The 25198-nt window shown below is 45.9% G+C and overlaps 1 protein-coding gene across 1 annotated transcript in view; it reads left to right on the forward strand.

The window, feature by feature from the left end:
- Positions 1-25198, forward strand: part of LOC144763327 (uncharacterized) — a 1153250-nt gene that overhangs the window by 784745 nt on the left and 343307 nt on the right. The window contains exons 69-70 of the mRNA XM_078648815.1: positions 7496-7621; positions 14194-14265. Coding sequence (XP_078504941.1) covers positions 7496-7621; positions 14194-14265 — 198 coding nt within the window. The remainder of the gene's footprint in view (positions 1-7495; positions 7622-14193; positions 14266-25198) is intronic.

The raw sequence follows: 25198 nt of genomic DNA on the forward strand, positions 1-25198 counted from the left end.
GAGGATGAGATTGGTCCAATCCCACATCTGCCACACAGTTGAAGTCCACACCCACAATATAAGGCAGTCTGTCCTGTTAGTTAGCAGCGGGGACAGGGCATCAAAAAAAGGTCATCTGATCTTGGTTAGGTAAATTCTCAAAAGGGCTAGGTCTTTGTTGTCTAGTCAGTTTCTTACTAGAGCATATCTCCCGTCTTTATCTGTGGTTGTGTAGTGGACTTGAGGTTCGAGCAAACATGATATATTTTGCTCATATTCCTAAGGTATAATGTGGGGTAAACAGGTGTGGGTAGATCTGTCCCCCATGACAATAGTGTCAAGATGCCAATTAACCTAAACCCCCCCCGTTAACTGTTTCCTAGTTGCACACGTGGGAGCTGGGCATGTGATGGATTACTGTTAGCTCTAGTGGGTTGTAAAAGGCCAGCCTTCTCCAAATTCCCTTCCCGAGGACTGAGACTAAACATTCATTTCCCTGCGCATAACAGCAATCGTAAAGACTGTATAACCAGAGCATAATTTAACACATCTATTCTTAGTAAGTTGGGGGTTACCCATCATCCCCCATCTGCCACCGGCCCACCTGTCCCACTCTCTTATATTTCTAACAAGAACGATCCCTCAGTAAATGTGCCATATTAAATTATTCTGCACCTGTGAGAGGTAGTCTGAGGAACTGGAATCTTCATTCCCGCTAAACCAAGAAATAAAGCGATACAAAAGGGGATGATGGACGGAGCGTTTGAACAAATCAAACACTCACCCCCAGTCAACTGATCTGGGTTTAATCCATCACCATTCTTTAGTTCACTCAGCCACCCCAGTTCAGACATGGCCATATGCAAATCAGTCTGACCCTGTGCCTTATGGGAACAGTCCAGCCCGAACTGCCAAGCCATGTCTTCCCTGGACCGGAAACAAGCATCCTGGGACCGGTTTCGGATTCATAATCCTCATCAGCCAGGCTATCTTGAATCCAGTGGCCAAGTGAACAAGGGACTCACGTCTGAGTATACCCTGCCACACTTAGGGCGAACAAAGCGATACAAAAGGGGATGATGGACGGAGCGTTTGAACAAATCAAACACTCACCCCCAGTCAACTGATCTGGGTTTAATCCATCACCATTCTTTAGTTCACTCAGCCACCCCATTTCAGACATGGCCATATGCAAATCAGTCTGACCCTGTGCCTTATGGGAACAGTCCAGCCCGAACTGCCAAGCCATGTCTTCCCTGGACCGGAAACAAACATCCTGGGACCGGTTTCGGATTCATAATCCTCATCAGCCAGGCTATCTTGAATCCAGTGGCCAAGTGAACAAGGGACTCATGTCTGAGTATACCCTGCCACACTTAGGGCGAACAAAGCGATACAAATGGGGATGATGGACGGAGCGTTTGAACAAATCAAACACTCACCCCCAGTCAACTGATCTGGGTTTAATCCATCACCATTCTTCAGTTCACTCAGCCACCCCAGTTCAGACATGGCCATATGCAAATCAGTCTGACCCTGTGCCTTATGGGAAGAGTCCAGCCCGAACTGCCAAGCCATGTCTTCCCTGGACCGGAAACAAGCATCCTGGGACCGGTTTCGGATTCATAATAATTTTGTATCGCTTTGTTCGCTCTAAGTGTGGCAGGGTATGCTCAGACGTGAGTTCCTTGGTCACTTGGCCACTGGATTCAAGATAGCCTGGCTGATGAGGATTATGAATCCGAAACTGGTCCCAGGATGCTTGTTTCCGGTCCATGGAAGACATGGCTTGGCAGTTCGGGCTGGACTGTTCCCATAAGGCACAGGGTCAGACTGATTTGCATATAGCCATGTCTGAAATGGGGTGGCTGAGTGGGCTAAAGAATGGTGATGGATTAAACCCAGATCCGTTGACTGGGGGTGAGTGTTTGATTTGCTCAAACGCTCCGTCCATCATCCCCTTTTGTATCGCTTTGTTCGCCCTAAGTGTGGCAGGGTATGCTCAGACGTGAGTCCCTTGCTCACTTGGCCACTGGATTCAAGATAGCCTGGCTGATGAGGATTATGAATCCGAAACCAGTCCCAGGATGCTTGTTTCCGGTCCATGGAAGACATGGCTTGGCAGTTCGGGCTGGACTGTTCCCATAAGGCACAGGGTCAGACTGATTTGCATATAGCCATGTCTGAAATGGGGTGGCTGAGTGGGCTAAAGAATGGTGATGGATTAAACCCAGATCCGTTGACTGGGGGTGAGTGTTTGATTTGCTCAAACGCTCCGTCCATCATCCCCTTTTGTATTGCTTTGTTCGCCCTAAGTGTGGCAGGGTATGCTCAGACGTGAGTCCCTTGCTCACTTGGCCACTGGATTCAAGATAGCCTGGCTGATGAGGATTATGAATCCGAAACCGGTCCCAGAAAGCTTGTTTCCGGTCCATGGAAGACATGGCTTGGCAGTTCGGGCTGGACTGTTCCCATAAGGCACAGGGTCAGACTGATTTGCATATAGCCATGTCTGAAATGGGGTGGCTGAGTGGGCTATAGAATGGTGATGGATTAAACCCAGATCCGTTGACTGGGGGTGAGTGTTTGATTTGCTCAAACGCTCCGTCCATCATCCCCTTTTGTATCGCTTTGTTCGCCCTAAGTGTGGCAGGGTATGCTCAGACGTGAGTCCCTTGCTCACTTGGCCACTGGATTCAAGATAGCCTGGCTGATGAGAATTATGAATCCGAAACCGGTCCCTGGATGCTTGTTTCCGGTCCATGGAAGACATGGCTTGGCAGTTCGGGCTGGACTGTTCCCATAAGGCACAGGGTCAGACTGATTTGCATATAGCCATGTCTGAAATGGGGTGACTGAGTGGGCTAAAGAATGGTGATGCATTAAACCCAGATCCGTTGACTGGGGGTGAGTGTTTGATTTGCTCAAACGCTCCGTCCATCATCCCCTTTTGTATCGCTTTGTTCGCCCTAAGTGTGGCAGGGTATGCTCAGACGTGAGTCCCTTGCTCACTTGGCCACTGGATTCAAGATAGCCTGGCTGATGAGGATTATGAATCCGAAACCGGTCCCAGGATGCTTGTTTCCGGTCCATGGAAGACATGGCTTGGCAGTTCGGGCTGGACTGTTCCCATAAGGCACAGGGTCAGACTGATTTGCATATAGCCATGTCTGAAATGGGGTGGCTGAGTGGGCTAAAGAATGGTGATGGATTAAACCCAGATCCGTTGACTGGGGGTGAGTGTTTGATTTGCTCAAACGCTCCGTCCATCATCCCCTTTTGTATCGCTTTGTTCGCCCTAAGTGTGGCAGGGTATGCTCAGACGTGAGTCCCTTGCTCACTTGGCCACTGGATTCAAGATAGCCTGGCTGATGAGGATTATGAATCCGAAACCGGTCCCAGGATGCTTGTTTCCGGTCCATGGAAGACATGGCTTGGCAGTTCGGGCTGGACTGTTCCCATAAGGCACAGGGTCAGACTGATTTGCATATAGCCATGTCTGAAATGGGGTGGCTGAGTGGGCTAAAGAATGGTGATGGATTAAACCCAGATCCGTTGACTGGGGGGGAGTGTTTGATTTGTTCAAACGCTCCGTCCATCATCCCCTTTTGTATCGCTTTGTTCGCCCTAAGTGTGGCAGGGTATGCTCAGACGTGAGTCCCTTGCTCACTTGGCCACTGGATTCAAGATAGCCTGGCTGATGAGGATTATGAATCCGAAACCGGTCCCAGGATGCTTGTTTCGGATCCATGGAAGACATGGCTTGGCAGTTCGGGCTGGACTGTTCCCATAAGGCACAGGTCAGACTGATTTGCATATAGCCATGTCTGAAATGGGGTGGCTGAGTGGGCTAAAGAATGGTGATGGATTAAACCCAGATCCGTTGACTGGGGGTGAGTGTTTGATTTGCTCAAACGCTCCGTCCATCATCCCCTTTTGTATCGCTTTGTTCGCCCTAAGTGTGGCAGGGTATGCTCAGACGTGAGTCCCTTGCTCACTTGGCCACTAGATTCAAGATAGCCTGGCTGATGAGGATTATGAATCCGAAACCGGTCCCAGGATGCTTGTTTCCGGTCCATGGAAGACATGGCTTGGCAGTTCGGGCTGGACTGTTCCCATAAGGCACAGGGTCAGACTGATTTGCATATAGCCATGTCTGAAATGGGGTGGCTGAGTGGGCTAAAGAATGGTGATGGATTAAACCCAGATCCGTTGACTGGGGGTGAGTGTTTGATTTGCTCAAACGCTCCGTCCATCATCCCCTTTTGTAAACCAAGAAATAAAGCAGGTTCTCACAAAATATGATATGCAGTCTGGGGCGTCACCCCCGGAGTCAGCGAGGCCGTCAGGCGCAACCAGAGTCAACATCCGAATCATCATCTGATGTGACTGCCGAGTCTGGGTATCTGGACCAGTTCCCATTCATTGTTGTGACCGATATTGCATTGTCTTGTCCCTGCTGAATCTGGATTGTAGATGGTCTACTTGTTTTCCTCGCCTGTCGACTATGTTGTGACCCTCTTCTTTTCTTTGGAGGGGCCTGCCAGTCCCATGCCTCACCATTCCTCGCATCAATCCAATTGCTAAAATATTATGGGTCTATGAAAAAGTGAGATTTATTGTCCGCCATGACTTTTAATTTCCCTGGAAACAGGACTGCATGTTTGACACCCATGTTGCATAGGCATTGTTTGATCTCAGTGACATCACAGTGTTGTACAGGCATGCAGTCTAGAAATGCCATGACTTTGGTATTGGATATTGTGCCCCCCCCCTACTTCCCTAACCCTTTGGATAAATGTATCCCAGTCTCTAAAGTTCAGGACCCGGGCCACAATACGTCTATCTGGCGCCCCTGGTGGGGGAGGGAGGTGCATCTGCATCCGGTGTGCTCTTTCAAGTGTGAAGAGAGGAGAGAAGCCCTCCACCTCTTGTATCCATTTTTCCAAAATGACACCATGTTCAAGCCTTTGACTTTCTCTGGCATTCCCACAATTCTAATATTCTTTCTTCTTGCACAGCCTCACGCATCTTCAACTTTGTACTCAAGTAAGGTCACCATACTTGTGAGGCCTGTAATTGTTTAGTATGAGTTGATGCTAATGGCTGGAATTCGGTGAGAGTCGTTTTTGGTGTTGGTGACCCTTTCAGCTATTTTCTTATGATCATCTCCCAACAGTCCCAGATCTATCTCAATGGAGTCTATTTTGTGCTTGATGGTCTCCCTTGTTGTGTTAATAGTGGCTAGTGTTAAGTCCAGTTTGTCAGCTGTGTCAACCTGTAGCATTTCTTTCTGACTGCAGGGTCGAGGAGGTGGGTGTTATGTTGTTGTTCCATCTTATTCCCCACGTTGTGCCCCAACTGTGGCAGCTTCCTTAGGCTTTGTGTGCATTCCCATCATGGGGGTGCGGGAGGGGTAGCATTGTAGAATTGGGGACAAAAAGATATGTTACAGGGTAGCAAGTGACCCCTATCCTGCAGGTTTTCTGTATCACACAGTCTTCAAGCTGGTGGGGGCCTTAACCAAGGCAGTGAATACTACTCCATGTTGATTGTATGGTGCCGGATTCTCAGTTTGGGGTGTAATGCTGCACTCTATAATCTGTTCCCTATGTGTACAACCCCTGACAGTGCCAATGAAACGTGCGCTCTTAAGCTTGGGTTGGCATATCTGTGGCTTATGCATTAGCAGCTTGGAAATCACTTTTCAAGTCTCAACTTAATGAACCATTAGCAAATGACCATCCAGGGCAGGCCACCAGGGCTTTCCCTAGGGCGACTTCTGGAGGGGGAAGGAGAAGGCGGATCAGGATTCCCAGAGCGTTGACTCATCTCACTTTCCCAGTTTCCTGCATCAGAGTGCGGCTCCTCCTCTGTATTTCACTCGAGGTCTCAGGATCCTCTCCAGGCCCGGGATCTGCTGCAGCAATGCCACACCCCCAGCACTTGCCTCTATGAAAATAACCGCCTCAGGTCCAGCAGGGCTCCAAACCCCGCCTCAGCCGATCCAGAAAATTGGAGGCGTTCCCACAGACTAAACTCTTTGCAGGTTAGCTCCTCCTTTTAGAAGCTCCATGTGGGTGCCATCTTGCTGCTTCAAGTTGGGTCGCCATATCGGAACCCCAAGTGGTAGCACTAAGGCAGCGCTCCTGTGCTTCAATCGAGGAACACCTCCGTCACTGGGGGAAGGCTCCCAGATCAGTCAGGGGTAGGAATCAGTCGGGCTCACAGGATAGCAAAGAGATCGGGGCTTCCAGGCCAGAGCAGCACACGTCCTCTCACATTGCGAGTCAGGCCAACCCCCAGCAAAGTGGCCCTTTTTAAATCACCATTGTTATGATTATTATTAAGGAAACACACCTACTTGCATATAAACCACTCATTTATCATCAAAAAGTGTGCTTTAATAAAAAGAGCATGTTTGACCTTCTCATTAACAATGCTATGATTTGCATGCAAGAAATCTAGAAAATCATTCAATAGTGCATTCTTTTAAATATTAGACAAAACTGTTATTATGTTTTACCATATCTAACCTGCAATACTGAACCAACCATCGCTAATCACTATGTCTACATTCCTAACTTACCATACCTACGTACTTACCTAGCAGACCTTGCTACCATAACTACCTTACCATAGCAACATTCTGTTATACCTAGAAGTCATACCTAAAGTATTATACCTACCTACCATACCTAAAATAACTAGCATACCATACCTTCTGCGTCTTTCATATGTAACCTATCATGCCTGTCTACTATACCTACACAATCTACATACCTACTTACCTACCATACCTAACCTACCATACCTGCCTACAAGTTTTAACCTACACCACATTCCTTAGTTACCATACCTATCTTACCTTACCTACCTAGCATGCAAAGCCTATCACACAACCTATCTACCAGCTTAGCCTACCTATTAAACCTACATACCATGCCTTCTTATCTGCCATATCTACTTATCTGCCTATCATATCTCCCACCTATACCCTGCCTACCATAATTTGCCTACCTACATACATCACCTACCATACATGCCTTACCTTACATACCATACCTACCTATAATATCTAGCCTACCTAGCATACCCTTTCTAACATACCTAACCTTCCATATCTACAATACTTAATCTACCTTCACCACTGCAATGTATATATCAAACACCATTCCGAAGGTTTTGTGCAAAAGCGGCATGTTATGCCTATGGAATTGCTAGCAAGGATTTAAAGCACTTCAGATAAACACTTCAGCTTGTGTCTAACTGAGGCTCCTCTACTAACAGCCTAAGATAATGCTGCATTGAGAAAGTGCTGATTTCATCTTTTAAAGTGCTTGAAAATGTGAATGCCACTGTTCTTTAAAAATAGTGAGACCTATTGGCTTTACCAATACTTGCTGGTATGTTAGAATGTATGCTGACAGTGAAAAGCACGGAATATACTGGTGTGTCAGCCAAATGTGACAGATTGGTGCTCATGGTATCTTCTTATATTTCACCTTTCCTCTAGGGGGAGCCCGGGGAGCCAGGGCCCCCCGGGGCTCAGGGCGTTCAAGGGATCCGTGGAAATCAAGGTGCCCCTGGATCACCGGGGGACAGAGGAGACCCGGGAACAGCCAGCCTGCCTGGGCCTGCGGTGAGTGCCTCTGCACCAGTTCGGAAGCTCCTAGGAAGACTTTTTGGATGTCCTACTCACTGTAGTCTTTTGCTGAGAGGAAGCCTCTTGCTTAGGGGAAGGCCACACACCAGGTGATAAGTACATTAGCCGTACCTCGACTCCCATATGAGAGATTCCCATATTACCCTCCTAGGGCCATAAGTATCAAGCAAATTTGCATTCGCAAAGGCCGAAATTCTAAATGGAATGTATTAAGAAAAAGTTGGTGCAAAATAAGGAATCACAAAATTTGCGATTCCTTATTTTGCAATTGCATTTAAGGAATCGCAAATTTTGCGATTCCTTAAATGCCCTTAAGGAATCGCAAATGGTGGTAAGTTGCGAATTCCTTGAAAAATGCAAATTTTTGCATTTTTCAAAGTGCCATGTGAGGCACATACATGCCCTTAGGGCATGTATGTGCGCCACATGAGCACCCATGCATATTTCAGGGGTGCAACAGGGTGTCCTTTGGACACCCCTGCACCCTTGAAATTATTCTCAATTTGCGATTAGCAAATTGCGAATCGCAAATTGAGAATAACTTCCCATTCATTTCTATGGGCCTCCTGGCCCATAGAAATGGATGGAAAAGTATTCCTTAATTGCGATTCGCAATTTGCTAATCGCAATTAAGGAATTTTAAGGAATCTCAAAAAAAGTGCGATTTTGTACGTACATACCCATTTGCGATTCTCAAAAAGCGTTTTCTTAAAAATCGCTATTTGAGAATCGCAAATGGGTATCTTGATACATATGGCCCTTAGTCTTTGCTTTGACTCATTATGGTTTAGAGAAAGAAATGGTCACATTTTAGTCAAAGCAAGAGTTTTCAGGAGATAAATCCCTTTGAGGTGCTGTTAGAGTTGGGGAAGGAGAGGTCTGACTCAAGCAGACCTGGCATGGCTCAGGCAGGCCTGGCAAGGCCCTCCAGAGACACTACCTCGGGATAATCCTCCTGGCACTATAATAGTCTTACAAGCTATTGTTACAGTCTATCTTCTCTCTTGCCTCCTCTCTTTCTCAGTCTCTCACTTGCTCGCTCCCTGTCCATTTGTAAATTGTGAATGTATTTACATAGCGCTTATGACCCCCAATGGGGCATTGAAGTACCTTTTTCAGTGAGTAGTATACTACTACGGAACCCGAAATTAGTAGTTAGTAGGTTAGTGCAATTTTTTTGTTTTGTTTTTTCCTTGTGCATTAGTTGTATTAGAATTCTGCTCTTGATTTCTTGTGTGTTTAGTAGAGTTTGGGGGTAGTGATCGAATCATAGGAGTTGATTTGAAATGGGGAAATAGTGAGTTGTTTTGGTAAGAATTGGATGTGTGTGCTTCTTAGTTGGGTGGAATGAATAAAAGGAGGGGGGAAAGATTTTGAAGGATAGTTGAGTACATAGTCAGAAAGTTTGGAATGAGTGAGATGGAGTCGAGATGGTAAAGGGGGATTTTTTTATAATAGCCAACTGTGACACACACACATGCACACACACAAACCCATCTAGGTAAGGTTTTATTTACGTGAATAGACCCCTCTAAATAAATAGCCATGTGTACATTGAAGCCAAATATCTAAATAGTCTGCTGTCTACATTTATAATGTGGTGTACTTTTTACGATTTCAAATAACTGTAATTAACTTATATATACATATGTACATGGCACTTACTGTAGGGATTAGTAGCAGGCATAGCCCACTATTTATGCACCTAGAAGTACATAAAAACAGCAATTCTGACATGGTCTGATGCACACATGTATCCTGTGGTATAATATACGATTTTCCCTTTATATAAATGTATCTTCTTATAACCAGAGACATAGTTCAAAATAACATGACATGTTCTTGTATAACGACAGCTCTTTTCCCTACAGCGAGAAGTATAGTTTGTCAGTTCTGAGTATACTGTTGTGGTACATTCGTGAATCCCTTTTTCTCTTATCTGACAATTGCTGTCTTCCTCGCTCTCAATTACAAGTTCTCTATTTTCTCCCTTTCTCTGAATCTTTCTGTTTCATTCTCTTTTCCGCTTTTCTTTTCCTGCTCTATTTGTCTATCTCCATCTCCCTCTTTTCTGTCTCTCTCTGTCTTGTGCTCTCTTTCTCTCCCACACACACATTTTGTCTCTTTTTCGCTGTCTCTAGTCCCCCTCCCTCTCTTCCTCACTCTCACTCACATTATTTCCCCCTTGTCTCTCCCTCGATCTTAGTGCCTCAAACCTATGCTAGCTTTTCTTCAAATGCAATTCCTTTTTCGCCATTCTTGGACCTTTTTTGTACAATAATTCTATGCAAAATTATTTTATTCAGAATGTGTCTTTAGACACCAGTGTGCCATCCATGGAGAGGCTGAACAGTCCTGTCTGTCAGGGATGCCTTGTTGCTGCTTAAGTTAGATCCAGGCAATAATGAGGCAGTGATTGCTGGTGTTACTGATTTAGGTGTTGCTGGACAAAGTAACACCCTGGTAGTCTACGTGAGAAAAGTGCCACTTGTGTCACATTGCACAACTTCAATTCTGCTTGAGAACCAAACATTGAGCTACTTGTTTGCAAAGTTGCTTGGTCTACAGAGGAACTAAATTCCATGACCAACCTCATGATTATCTGGATCAGGAGCTTTCAGCCTCTTCTGATCCCTGGATGGTCCTGAGTTCTGTGAGCCTCTGCCTGCCTTCAGGAATCTGCAGGCTTTACTGAGGGACCATTTACAATAACAACATAGTTGATGATTTTAGATAGGACAGATACAATAAAAACTTTGAACAGATTGGTAAGTGTCCCGTTTATAGGATTGATGTTCAAGGTGGACAGGATCAAAGAACTATATGCTAAGGAGCAGCTGGATAACTAAAACAAGCCTTTTAGGTAAACAGAAAGCTTACTTGAATCACTCACACTGCAAACATTTTATGTTGGAAGTGAGTGAGGCACACAAATCTGATGCTACCAGGTATTTGTGGTTACCTGGCCAATCATCTTTCAGGCGGCTGCATTGGGGAGACACTTGAAGCAAAGGAAAGGTTTAGAAAATGACAGTGGTTGGTAGAGTCTACTAACTGGAGTTCCTTCAAATGCAGTGTTATCCATTCCATGGCCTGGCGTTCTCTAAAGATATATTTTAGCTCTTAGAACTTTTACCCCCCCAGAAAGCTTGGGTTTGCTGCACATAAACATGGTCTAGATCTTTCTCGCCTGCTCCTTTTCTCAAAATGTTCTCCCTGATTGTTGTGACCTTTCTGGGTCTCTATGCCTTTGAGAAGGGCCCTCTCAGTTGAAGTGTGATTGCTTGGAAGTGTGAGAATCTTGTGTGCAGACTATCCTCACTCTTAGTGGCCAAACTGTCTCCGTATCTGTGCCCTCAGACAGCCCCTCTGCATGTTCAAGATAATACAGAATTCACTATGTTGTGAGAACAGAGGCTCAAGAATGTATGACGTTACAACGCATACATTTACAATGCATGCCTTTACAACGCAGTTTTTACATCGCAGCATCCTTTACAACGCATTCTTTTGCATAGCATGCCATTACATCGCATTTTCGGAAACTACCTTTACAACGCATTCCATTACATTGCATTATACCTTTACAACGCATACCATTACAATGCATACTATTACATTGCATTTAAGGTAAGTGTTGGATATTATAGGGGAAATCATTACTATTCTAACTCCAGTGAGTGCAACAGTAGAGTAAGTGTTGAATATTGTAGGGGTACAAACTACTATTCTACCTCCAGTGAGTGCAACAGAGGGGTAAGTGTTGGATAGTGTAGGGGTACAAATTACTATTCTACCTCCAGTGAGTGCAACAGTAGGATAAGTGTCAGATAGTGTAAGGGTGCTATGTGTTGTAATGGTATGCATTGTAATGACTTGCGATGTAATGCCTGCGTTGTAGTGACATGCATTGTAATGACATGCGTTGTAGTGACATGCAATGTATGGCTGCGTTGTAATGACATGTGATGTAAAGGATGTATCGATGTAATGACTGCTATGTAAAGGTAGTGCGATGTAATGAATGCGTTGTATAGGTTGTTTCCCGTGGCTCATGGCTTGTTGAATATTTTACAGAAAAGGCATCAAGCTGGACCCACCCCCAAGACTCATCAGAGTCCTGGGGACGGGTCCAGGGGATTAAAATAAAACAATGGTAAAACAGGTTTAAACCCCGTTTTATAATTGTTTTATTTGCTGATGGCGGCAGGGAGGACAGCGCTCCTCCGCTCTAAGGGAGGGGCCGCTGCTGGTAAATGTGCTGTTTGAAAATGGGTAATTTTCAGTGACTAGGGACATGTATGCAAATGGGAACATCTCTTCGAAATGAGATGTGGCAAATGGGCCAAACCATATTATGTTTTGCTCGACCCAGGGCTAATTCAAAGTACCTTTGAAGGACAATTAGTTTCCCAAAGAGTGCGAGTGGGTGAAAATATTATTCCTGACACCAATCATGTCACTTCTCCAATCCAAGTGCCTAAGGTGGTTGCTTTGGGGATGTGTTCCAAAGTGAGAGTATCTGGATTCAGCCCATGAATCACCATTGCAAACAGTCAAAAAGTGCATGTCTGCACCTCAAGTACTGGATGGCATGCAAGCCATTAACAAGTGCAAGGGTGGACTTCTGTGACCTGGCTAGAATGCAAGCATTCAAAAAAGTACAGTACCGGACCTCGGGTAAATGGGTGGCATCCAAACAAAAACAGAATGAGCAAGACAGTATCTCTGGCTGACATAGATTTCAAAAGTAAGCTCAGATTTACAATTAATTTGCGCCTAGTTTGTGTTACTTTTGTAACGCCAACCATTTACAAAATGTTGTGTTGGTATTTACTTTCCAAAGCAAATCCGGATTTGTGTTGGAAGATTGGTCAAATTAACGCAAAGTACTTTGTGTCAATGGAGCATTCCAGGGGTGTTCCTACGCAACCACTCATTGATTTTGATGCTAATCCCTATCTACTAACAATTGTAGACAGGGATTTGCACCTTCTCCTGTATGTGAAGAAGGCCATGTATTGCATCCGAAACACGTCATGGTGGGCATGGAATAAACATGTTGAAAAGGCAACTTATGAGAGTCAGCGCCTTTACTGATGTAGTTGATGATTTGATTTATATTTGAGGAGTAAGCAGACTCCAGATAGTTGACACCTGCCTCGGTCCTGAGCCAACTCAGCGTAAAGCAACTCTTACTTGCCATAAACCCTAAAATGCCCTTACCACTCCATACCATTACCCTTCCTTGAACCCTTAAAAAATACTTCTCCGTCCATATCCTAACTCAATTCTGAACTCTAAAAACCTATTTCTACCCTTACCCATCCCTGAACCTTAAAAGCCCTTTAAGACCCTTACTATCATGTACCCCCACCCACTGCTGAACCCCAGAAACACCTTCCTACCCATACCTTTATCGAACCCTGAACCCTAAAAACCTAATACTTACCTCTACCCTTAGCTATCCATTAGCCCTAAATAAACTCTTGTAATCCTTACTACCCCCTATTCTTACCCATACTTGAAGCCTCAGAAACCCTGACCAACCCTTACCCATCCCTGAACCCTAAAACACATTAAAACCCTTACCAGTTTGCACCTTTACCCAGCCCTAAACCATAGAAATAACTTGCTCTCCCATATGTTTAACAAACTCTGAACCCTAAAAACCCATTACTTAACTTTACACTTACCTATCCCTACACTCTAGAAACCTGGTGTAACCCCTACTCTCCCTACCCTTACCCATACTTGAACCCTCAGAGACCCTGACCATCCCATACCCTTACCCACCCTGAACTTTAGGAATCCCTTAATACCCCGTATCCAACCTTAAACACTAAAAACCTGTTACTAACCCTTACCCTTACCCATCCCAAACCCTAAAACAACCTTACTAAACTGTACCCTTTCCTACCTCTGAACCCCAGAAACTCCTCACATCCTCATACCCTTACCCAACCCTGAGCCCTAAAAACCCCTCACTAACAGCTACCTTTCTCCAGCCTTGAACCCTAAAAGTATTTTCTAACTCTTACTGTCTCATAGCCTTACTCTTACCCGAACCCTAAGACCTTTTATAACCCTTACTACCCAGCACCCTCACCCATCCCTGAATCCTTAAAATAACTTAAACCCCTTTATTCCCCTTATTTTCCTTCATAATAAGTTAAAAAACTTACCTGCATTGTAATGTGGCGCGGTGTAGCCCTTGCGATGTAAGCATCACCTATTTTTCCTAGTCTCGTCTGCTGTTCCCACAATCCAAAGCCTTTGCTAGGGTCCTACTGGGGGGCTAGACTAAGTCCTCTGCAAAAAGCAGCTGAGTGAAAGTTCAAAGGTCAGCTTCCTAATTTATGCAAGTGTGTTTTCTTTCACTTCGGAAAAGAGGAACAGGATTGAGTATATCCTCAATGTAGTTAACATACATGGATACAAGAAAGGGATTACTTCGGGGGGCTTTCTTGTGAAAATCTACCTTGTTCTTTGTCGCCCTTCTTATTTTAAACTATTGTGTTAACCTGCCTACCCTTTGACTTTTTAAGGGGGAGCGAGGTAAGAGAGGAAAAAATGGAAGCCCTGGGCCACCCGGACCCCCGGGACCTCCTGGAAAACAGGTATGTTGGATCGGGATACATGCTTACAACACTGTGCTGGCATGTGGCACAAACTCCACAGAATGTAAACATATGGAAATATATCGAGTCAAGCATTTGGTTTTATTTTAACAATCATTTGTTCCCTGCTTCGGGATCATTGTGTGACCTTGGAGAGGTTAAGCTGCTCATATGCCCTAGGCTTCAAAGCAATTGAGTTGCCTATTTTTCCTATTCTATCAATAGCAGCAGTTTTAAAGTTTTTGCAATAGTTGTAATGAAAGAAATATTGTTAGCATTTGTAGTAAACACAATTATGGTAGTTTTTATGCCAGCAGTAGAGATTATAGTAGTAGTTATAATAATAACCGTAGTAGTGTTAAGTAACAGCAAAAGTAGCAATAGCGATTTTAGTAGTTGTAGTTGATATTTATAATAGTTACAAATTGAGAGTTACATTTCTTTCTTTTTTACATTTCGATATTTTTAGTAAGTAAAAATAAAAAAGATTTGCCGTCCAAGACGTTCGATTCCTTCATTGGGCTTCATCAGTTCGGTGGAGGAGGAACCTTCCATCTCTCCAGGAAGGTGTCCGCCGCCTCAGGATTAATGAACAGAAATGACATCTCCCCATGTTGTACCTTCAGTTTCACTGGATACCATGATGTGTTAAGCACCCCCTTTGCCACAGGGCTCTTCCACATCTCAGCAACCTTGATGCAGAGTACTTGCGTCAGGGAAAATGCTGTCTCCTGTTCTTCTCGTATTTAAGTTTTTTTTTCATAGTAACTCCTTTTTCCAAAATTGGTTCTTACCGCTCCAAGTCTGCCAAAACCGCCATCATTCGATCACTATAGGGGGAATTTGCTGCAGCAGATCTCCAGGGTAGATGATATGCTTTCTTTACCAGTGGAGGGTCACCGTGATCAAGGCAGGAAGTCAATAAAAATGGCCGACTGAACTTCTGTTATATCCTCCTCCACTGCCAGGTCAGGAAAACACAAATGTTGGCTGCCTTTCTAGCATTATGCAAAACTTAATTTTACCTTTTGAGCAACAAAAGAGCTTTACAAGTCTTCTGTCCCCCCCCCCTTTAAGTTCTGATTGTGGAGCAGTCAGGCCATACTCCACATTCCTGACACATGGAGAACTGTTTTACATACTCCAAATGCTTTTGTGAATAGCCTCCGGTCTGCCTGGCTATTCTAGGCATGTGATATAAATGGGTGGATGCTTATAAACATTGTTTGGCTGCACTATGCACACCCACAGTTGTGAAATGTTTATAGATAAGGTGTCTGGCTGTACACCTGTGGAATATTTCTGTGTGCAGAGGTTGAGGCCAAATCACAAAATCATGCATGCTTATAGGAAGTAGTAATCCTGGCGTACTTTTGTACTAACTCCAACATGCCTGTGAAAAAGTGGAATATTAGTTGAGGTGGATGATGTTCACCACAGATAATAATGGCCCTGTTAGCTTGAAAAGTGTTAAGCATTTAAAAGTACAAAAACAGTTAAACAGTCAAAAACACAACACAATCAAAATTACACTCCAATTTATCGAAAATAGAGAATAATTTAATGAACAAAGTGACACCAAAACAACAAAAATCCAATAAGGAGAACCAGGGATATATATTTTTTACATTTTGAATAAAAATAGTATCAAAAAGTGCATAGCTCCAATGGCAGGCAACTTGTTGCCCTAAACCAAACCTGGAGAAGCGTGGCTCAGTGGTTAGAGGCGGCAGACCCGGAAGCTGAGATCGGCCGTGGACCAGGGTTCGATTCCCCGCCTCGGCGGGTCTCAGGCTCAAAATTCCACGGACTCGACAATTCTCGCTCCGGTGCCTATTCGACTCACGGGGTCACACTCTGCGACTCTGGGCAATAGCTTGCTTAATCTCCACTACGGCCCCTCGCGGCGGGATGCCTGGCTTTCACCTTGTGGATACCCTGCCGGGGTATCTCACAGGGGAATACCAGGACGGGTTCCCTAAGCAAGCGCCTTGATACCTTCGGGTGATACGTGCGCTATATAAGTCGCAATACATTTACATACATACAACCAATGCAAGGTCAAAAGTTAAGTAGAACTGCAATCCATTACTGGTTGGATACAGGGATTGGATTCATCCGTGTAAAAGTATTTTCTTAGAAACAGCTCTAGACACGGTTTATTGATGGGTAAATTGGCGTTGAGGCATAGGCGATGGTTTGCAGGTGTATGAGGTCCCGATGAGGTCGTCGATAAAAGGAGGAAGTCTCAGTGTGGAAAGTCACGATTTGTGCCAAAAACCGCCTCAGTGACAGTCGGGTGTCGGTAAGCATCAGTTCTGGTGAAGCTGTTGGTGACTGGTCTTCGGCGCTTCTATGGACCTCGAGATTCCCTCTATGGAGCAAGGCCACAGGCTGGGGCTGGTGTCTTTGGATGCCGCTTCGACAGCAGCCCTGGTGAAGAATGTAGTGGGAGCTACTGGAAGTCCATTTCCACCAGTGATGCACCCATGGCATATCGGCTGACAGGTTAGGTTATTTTAAAGAAAGTTGCCATACACTTTGTAAATTCTCAGGGCAAAGCAGGCGCAGTACAATCTATCATTAGTCAGGGGTTCTAAGACCTCTGGAACAGAACTTGGGGATCAGACCTCACTCCAAGGGAAGCGAATAGCAGGGCCCAGGGCCTGACCAGTTATAATTGGTCAGCTGGGCACTTCCAGGAAAGTGGGCTTCTTATAGCTTTTGTGCCTAAGTAGCTTTTCAGGAGGTCAACCAATTGACTCTGTAAGTCCACTTCTTAGCGTTGGGTACAAGTGGAGGCAGGTCTAGCCCTTATAGTTCTCCTCACGGTTCGCAGCAGCTGGTGAAGTCCTTCTCTCTTCCACAGGTCCAGATGTGTTCTATAGAGGGTGCCACATTTATGGATGGCAGTAACCTGTTGGTGGGGGTGACTCCTGGTCACTCCCTAACTAATAGGGAAAATGTTCCCAGGGGTAATCCTAACCACTTTCACAGCAGTCCCTGTCTCTCCTACTGCAAACAATTCCACATTGCCCCACTCTGCCTAAATCGAACATGGCAGAAACGTTCCCTAGAGGTGTGGCCAGGGAAATGAGCAACCCCACCTCTATGATCTCTCAAAACCGGTTCTGGGGGAAGCTTGTCTCCAACTGGGATTGGTGCCTGCCTGGCTGCAGGACAAGGGAAGCGGGCAGGCCAATGTGTTAGCTATGGCTGCCAGTGTAGGCATCCATTCAAGCTTAGGAAGGGCCTGGTCATGGCCACCAGGCCATCCTGCTCAATGAAGGAATGCGCCTCCCCACACCCATAGCCCGTTTTCCACTGTGTGGGAGCAATTGACATCTCGCTCTAGGGAAATTATCAAGGGTTAGATGACAACTGGACACTGGTGGTAAGCTTTCTAAAAGTGTGTTTTGGTTAATAGTAATATAAAATCTGACTACTATTAATTGGATTTGAAACTACTATTAAAGTGAGCCCTTGAAAATTGTTTCTAGTTATTCCCAAGCTGTATTTAGCACTTTATTAAGTTTGTGAGAAAGTGCCATCTTTCTTGCCTTGGTATGCCCCCACTTTTTCTGAACTGCTGATGTACTTTGACTGAGTGTGCCCTGGGTCCCTGCCAATCACGTACCCAGGGCCGGTGTTCCTTCCCTACAAAGAAAAGCTATGCTGAAACAAAACACCCAATTGGCATCTCTGGCCCCTGTCAGTCCCTAGTAAATGGTACCCTAGGTACCCAGGGCATGGTGACCAGAGAAGACCCCTGAGGGCTGTAGCACTTATTGTACCACCCTCGGGGGCCCTGTACCCTGGCTCCCACACACTGCCTTTGCAGGCTGAGGGGCTAAGTACAGAACTAAAGCAAGAGTCGACATGGCACACATCCCTGTGTGCCATGCCCACAGAACCCACTGCCCTGGCAAACTTCAGTGACCCCTCTAGCTGGGTGCCCTATGCCAGAGGTGAGGGCCCCGGTGCATGAGCCCTGTGCCCCTACAGTACCCAGGGCCATTCCTGGGCACTGTAAGTGCAGTGTTGCCATTTAAGAGTATATGGTGGTGGGAGGTTGTCATTCACGAACTCCACAGCACCATAATGGCTTCACTGAAGACTGCCAAGTTTGGTACCAAACTTCTCAGCACATTAAACCCACCCTGATGCCAGTGGGGGATTTAATGTAACATGCACGAGAGGGCATCTTAGAGATGCCCTCCAAAAACCCGAACCAACAATCCACATCTGGGCTGAGTGGCTGCAGAGGCTGCCACACAGCAGACATGTTGCTGGACCCCTGGGTGGAGAGCCCCCCGCTCTCCTGGGTCTGCAACAATGCACATCCTGGGTGAGGTGCTATGTCTCCTCCCCCAGGATGGACAGGGGGAAGCTTCAAAGGCATACCGCCTCTGAGAGCTTCCCCAGACCATTTGCTGTACCCATAAACCACCCCCCCACCAGTCCTACCCCCACTCTCGCGGGAAGACTGGCGGGAAAAACTACGTCAGGAAGGGGGGTGTGCCAACCTGTGCCAACTCCACCCCTCAGGTGTAGGAGGCGAGGTGAAGCACGACCTCGGGCTCCTGCCATCTTGTAGATGGGGAGTCCTGCCCAATCCCAGCTAGGCTCCTGCCCCCCTCCCACAGGACAGGAGCAGGCTAGGGGGTGTACTCACCCCAGGACAGGGACCCATTGTCCCCTGCCCTTGTCCTACCTGTAAGGCCCCTAAATTTAGTATTTAGGGGCTCCCTGAACCTTTCTTCCTCTGATCCCGATATAAAAAAGAAGAAAGAAGAAGACGACCCGCCGTGCAGCTGCTAACAACAGGACAACAACAACTGACTTGGCCCCAGCCCTACCGGGCTGTTGATCCAGGAACCTGCTCCTGCCTAAACCCGGCGACCTCCGCGGACAGCAACCTTGGGACACCCATAGGACCTGCCTGCCTTGACCCTCTCGACAATTGGGACTCCCATCATCAGAGGCTCTGCTGCAACAACCCACCTGGTGCCCACCAGGAAGCTCCGGTCCAGCCCACTCTGCACCAGCCGAGTCCGGGCCGGGCCAACCCGAACCAAGACCACAAGGACGTCCCCCCGGCGACTGGGACCCAAAGTCCAGTGCTTAAAGACCCTCCACGACGAACCAGCCGACGCCTGCAGACTCAGAACCAGGGGCCACCCCAACCGCGACCAGCCGAGGGTAAGCTTTTCCGACACCCAAAGACACCCCTGCACCCGGCGCCCTACAGCCCCCTGTGCTTCCCTTTGGGGTACCTACCTGTGCTCCAACATCCCAACTTACCTCTCGAAGAGCTGGTCACCCCTGGAGAGTCACCGTCCCCGAGCCTGCAGCCTTTGTTCCTTTTTCAAGATCCTCATTGGATAACATTGAGCGCCCAACGGCTCAAAAGCACCCTGCACCTAGCCGCCCGAGTGCCGCTGGCTGTGACCTCTTTGTCCTATCCTACTTCCCCCCTTGCCCTGAGCAAGTGACCAGGAGCCCAGCTCCCAGAGCCGCGTGGCCTGCTCGCCAGCAGCCACCAACCGAAGCCCCCCTTTTCCTCATTGGATAACATTGGGCCTACCTACCTCTGCACCCGGCCGCCCCTGCGCCGCTGGGACTGAACTAACTGTACTCACCTGACCCTGGGGGACCCCTGAGACTATGCCCAGAACCCTAATTTCACCAACCAAGTACTCACCTGGAAACCGGTAATTCACTTACCGGCCGTTGGATAACATTGACCCATTTTTGACTCGAATATTTTCTGTGAAGTTTTGAAAACTGAAAATATTCCTATAAAATCAGCCGAAGTCCGAATTCGAAAATACTCATCTGTGATCAGGAGAGAAGCCAGTACTGTACCTTTCAGCCCACTACTGAACCACAAAAGTAATCCCTAGCGGGTTTACTAGTAACCTGTGTTTTCTCCATAGGAACCCATTGTCTGCTTTTCAATGTAATTTCTTCTAAGTGTCTACTTTTGAAAACTGCAAATATTCTTTAAAAATCGTACGAAATACTGAAACGCAATTACCTACCTGTTTTGAGTTAATCCTCCAGTGCTGCCCTAGGAGACTGGTGCTGGGTTACTAAAGTAACGCGATCATACTTTTACCTGTAACCTGAATTTCCTCCCATCGAATATCATTGTGAGAATCACCTCGAAAAGTTTCTAGGTGTGCACTTTTAAAACAGCTTTATATTCAGGAAAAATCATCACTGTAACTAAAACGTTTTTGCTAATCTGGTTTCAGCTTAGACCCCAGGACTAAATCCAAGATCTAGTCCTGGAATTACCAAAGTAATCCATAAAGTAATCAACTGTACTTTCCTATGAAAACCCATTGAGCTCAATGCTAGAGTGTGTTTCAGAACTGTATTGCTTATCAGCTAACCTGTAATTATTGTATGTACAAACTTATTACTCCTCGGCAAAGTATTTACATGAGAGTACTCGTAACTTGAAAAGTATATTTTTATAACTGTTGGTTCTAAAAATAAAAACAACCATATCTTCGGATAAACAAACAATTGGCCTGGAGTTCAGTCCTTGAGTGTGTGAAACCTTTTGCTGACTGAGTGGGTACATCAAATGCTTTACACTGTCCTCTGGTACTGCCTTACTGCTCGACCAAGCTACCACTTTGGAGAGTAAGGTCAGTTCTGACTTTAACCTCTGTTATACCTCTGGGGTTGGTGGACTCTATACACACTGTACTTCCTTCTAGTCCAGTGTATATATAGAGCCACTTTGTCACAAAGTGTAATAGCGTAAAACAGTATTATCCTATTGGAGAGCCTGTCTTGACACAGTGAAAAACTAGTTTAGAGGTTATCACTAACAGGGTATACAAAACATTACACATACATGTCCTACTTTTAAATACCATGAATCCTGCTAAAATGGCATAAAAGGCCTATTTTAGGGGTGACTTATAAGTATTTAAAAGAAGGTTTTAGGACTGTCAGGTCGAAATATATCAGTTTTAAATCTGCACCACCACTTCAATGGCAAATGTGAAGACATGTTTTGTCACTTTAGTGGTGGCACAACAAGTGCTGCAGCCTGCTTGTGACATTTAACAGTGAAGCCCTGGATACAAATGGTACCATATGGTAGGGACATATAGGTAAGTTAAATTTGCCAATTACGGATTTAGACAATTTGACAGGTTAAGGGGTCAGAGGACATGCACTGGGGACTGGTTGTGAGAGTCCCAGTGCACAGAATCCAAAAGCCAGCAATAAAACCCAACCACAAAAATGGGGCGACCACCAAAAAGGGGCATTTTCTTGCAATGTCTTTGTGAATTGACCTTTAAAAGACCAACTCCCTAGTAGTACAAGTGCAACGAGGGCATACACCTTTCAATCTGTATCAATAGTATATGACAATAGGCGTCATGTAGAGTTTAGCGGATGGATACTCTGTCGCACCATATTAGAGGTGCCGTAGGATATAATGCACTTGTAGTACGGCAGGTGGGATATCTGTCATGTTTATGCTGATGTGTCCCAACCGCCAAACTCTCATTCAGGCCCGACCACCTGAATATTTCCAATTTACTCCTATCTTTGGTGTTATGAGGCCGATTCTCAAAGACTGACAAGTGTGTGTAAAAGAGCACTACATTGCATACTCTTACATGCCTTTGTGACTCAGCCCCTATCGTCCATGTGCGCCCGCATTAAGCGCGGTACAAGTAGTGCCGCGTGTCAGTGCCTGGTAACTCTATTCATTGGTGTAGTGAGTGTTCATAAAGCGTGAGATAAATCAAGACCCTTTTGGTCCACCCAGTGCTAGTTTTTGTATCTTTTTCTTCCGATAAAAACAGAGAGTGCATGCCTCAAGGCCCCAGGGCCTGTCTGAGAAAAGCAGCAATTAGTGCGCCTGAGGCCAGAGCTGCCTGACCTCCACCTCGAGAGCTGCTCCAGGGGCGGATCTCGGATTGCAGTCCTGCCAGCTCAGGATGCTGGCTGGCTGAGCACGGCCATGATGTGGGGTCAAGCGTAGCCTTCCTCTCACCCCCTCGCCTACTCCCTGTCCTTGCTTTCATGGAGCAGGACCTCCAAGCCTCCTCCAGAATGAGCTTCATTAACAGGGGTGATGTTTGAGGCTTGCAATAGAAATGTATCTTGGCGGTTATTTTTTTTTCTTCTTTTGTTCTATTTGTCAATTCCTCTTTCTTTCTTTCTTACAGATAGCGCTGGTGCACATGTAGCGTCAATGCTATCAAGAGAGGATGTTCCCTCATTTGCATAGGTGCTTGGCCAATACTAATGAGGGTATCACTTTGCATCTGCGTCCATGCTGTATTACAGATGTGAGTGCAGAGGTAAACATGTCCGTAGGAGCCACAAAAAGGTGGAGCACTGTCAGTGCACTCCCTGAGGGCAGCCCTCTCAAGGGATGAAGGGGGTCCCAAGGACCCCCCAGGCATTCCTCTGCAGGCAGGTGTAGTCACTTACTGCACCCGCCTTCAGGAGGATCTCTAATCCCTTTTGGAAGCGCAGGTGGGTGCCGTCTGCACAGAGAGACACGATGCAGCTTTTAAACAGCTACTCCTTATTGTTCGAGCACATTCTTCCGATAAGAGTGCACTTTTCCTTGTTGCACGTAGTGCACCTGCTTTATGGTGTGCCATAGCGCAAACAGGAAAAGTGTGCTCTGCCTGTAATAGGGCCCCTGGTAGCTGCAGGATTCTCCATTCCTACACCTGTGAGTTCAAAAGGGTGATATTTTTGCTAAGAAATGGCGAGATATCTTTGCATTTATGTGCAGATAACCCTAGAATAAAAACCCCATTGATCTGTTGTATCACTGCCACTAGCCCAGGTTCAGAGGCGTTGATCTTCACCATGTTCAGCTAGTCAGTGTTAGACACTGCAAGTGTAAAACGTGGACTCAAACCTCTATGTAAGACTGTAGTTTGAGTAGACATGCTGCATGTTTTCACTTTCCTGGTGGAAGTCTTGCAATGAAGCAAAAACACTAGACAATGATCCCCAGAAATGCCTTTCCTTTCAAACTCACTCGGAACATTTAGAGGCAGATTTATTAAGAATTCACGCAACGCAGTGCAGCAAGACATGTCTACTTAGATATGGCGTTGTTCAGCTCTTTCTCTGTGCTGGGGCACTTATTGCTGCCTAGCGCCAATGCAGGCCCCCTTGGACAATGGTGCAAGGGTTTCCTCCATAATGGATAGGATTGTTTTTGTGCAGGAAGGCATACCTTCCTGCACATAAACAATCTAAAGAGGTAATAACAAGGAGAAAAAGATTTGCACACAATTCCAGCTTTAGAAACTTTAGTAAATATGAAATTATGTGAACTCCATGGGTGCATGCATGGGAATGACCATGCTCCACCCATGGAACGCCTACCAGTAGGAAATGTAAGACAACGCAGTGCAAGGTGCAGCATTGCGTTACATTTTTTCACAGAGCCGTGCAAATCAGGCCTTGTGTGGCTCCGTAAGGCCCAAATAAGCCTTTCTATTGCCCTTCATTGCCCTGCACACACTAAGTAAATCTGCCTCTCAGTGTTTAACCCCTAAGAGTAAGCCTGTTAATAAAATCTTCCAGAACACTTTAGCCAATAACTGCAAATGCAAATTAGAAGATGCAACTGATATGGCGATATCTCCAAGATAAAACATGCAAAAATGCTCAGGTCTTGCAGCACTGGGGGCTTCAGGTGATTTAAGATTGGAGAGGAGTTTTCATTTCAAAGACTTGGCTGTGAACTCATATATTTCCATTTGACAGGGAAAGGCAGCATTGCCAGCAAAAACAAGTGAAGTCCAAAGTTGTAGTGTTCATGGAAACCCAGAGTCTACGTAAACAACTAAACCTGCACATCAATCACTTTCACACTTTTCAATTTCTTGAAAGTGACAGCACAGTGGTGGTAAGATTTTCATAAAGTGAGGGCACTGGAACTGAGGTATAATCCTACTGTGGTGTATTTAGTGGCGTGTTGGGCAAAGCCGTCTAAAGGTTCAATCTGTTCTTTCTGTGGTTTTACTACTCTTGGGCTGGGCCACCTTTGGTAGCTCGTGGGCTGCCCTCTTGCCCTCCTGCCCTCCTCATGGTGGAACGGTTGCTTATTTTCGCCGATTGTTCCCCTTTCACTGTTTTTCCAGCTACCTGGTGACATTCTACTGGTTGCCTACGTGTTAACAACTCATCAGGTTGAATTTCAAAGGGGGCCATCTCTCCCTTCCATTGCCGGCTCAGAAATATAAATTTGGCATCACTAGTTTGTGGATAGAAAGGGTAACACCCCTGGAAGTATGCGAGCATGTGTATGGTTTTGTATCGGGTGGTGTGTGGGGAGGCAGCAGTGGGTCCACCATTGTTTAGGTTCAAGCGTCTTCCAGAAAGAATTAGGGTGTTTGATTTTGCTTTACCGGGAAGAGTAAAGGGTGTATCACACAGCCGCCTTCAGTTGAGTGCCACCATTTTGACACAGTGCTTTATTGGAGCACAGGAGACAATGGCTAGAACTGTTTTTACTTCTGCACAATGGAAAAGTGATATATTGATTGTAATCCCTTTCCAAAGAGTGTTTACAGCCAGCAGAAATAAATACTGCTGTTTACTTAATTTTAGACCTTTTATTAAACGTCTGTTTGTAAAGTAGATGGGATTAGCAAGCATATGCACTTGACAAAGATGAACCGTTACTATGCCAGAACCAACAACATTTACCCAGCACCACACCCACACCCACACAGACACCCACCAGCTCCTACCCACACACCACATCACACCACACTCGTAAGAATGCTTCTCAACACCCGCTCGATCAGGAAAAACATCACAGTAATATGCATGATCTAACACCAGACCTGCTCTTCAGCACAGATACCTGATTGAACCTAGCCTCGGCACGAGACATCGCCTCAGCTATTCCCTCTAG

This window comes from Lissotriton helveticus, chromosome 1_1 (assembly GCF_964261635.1).
Source record: "Lissotriton helveticus chromosome 1_1, aLisHel1.1, whole genome shotgun sequence".
NCBI classification, from domain to species: Eukaryota; Metazoa; Chordata; class Amphibia; order Caudata; family Salamandridae; genus Lissotriton; species Lissotriton helveticus.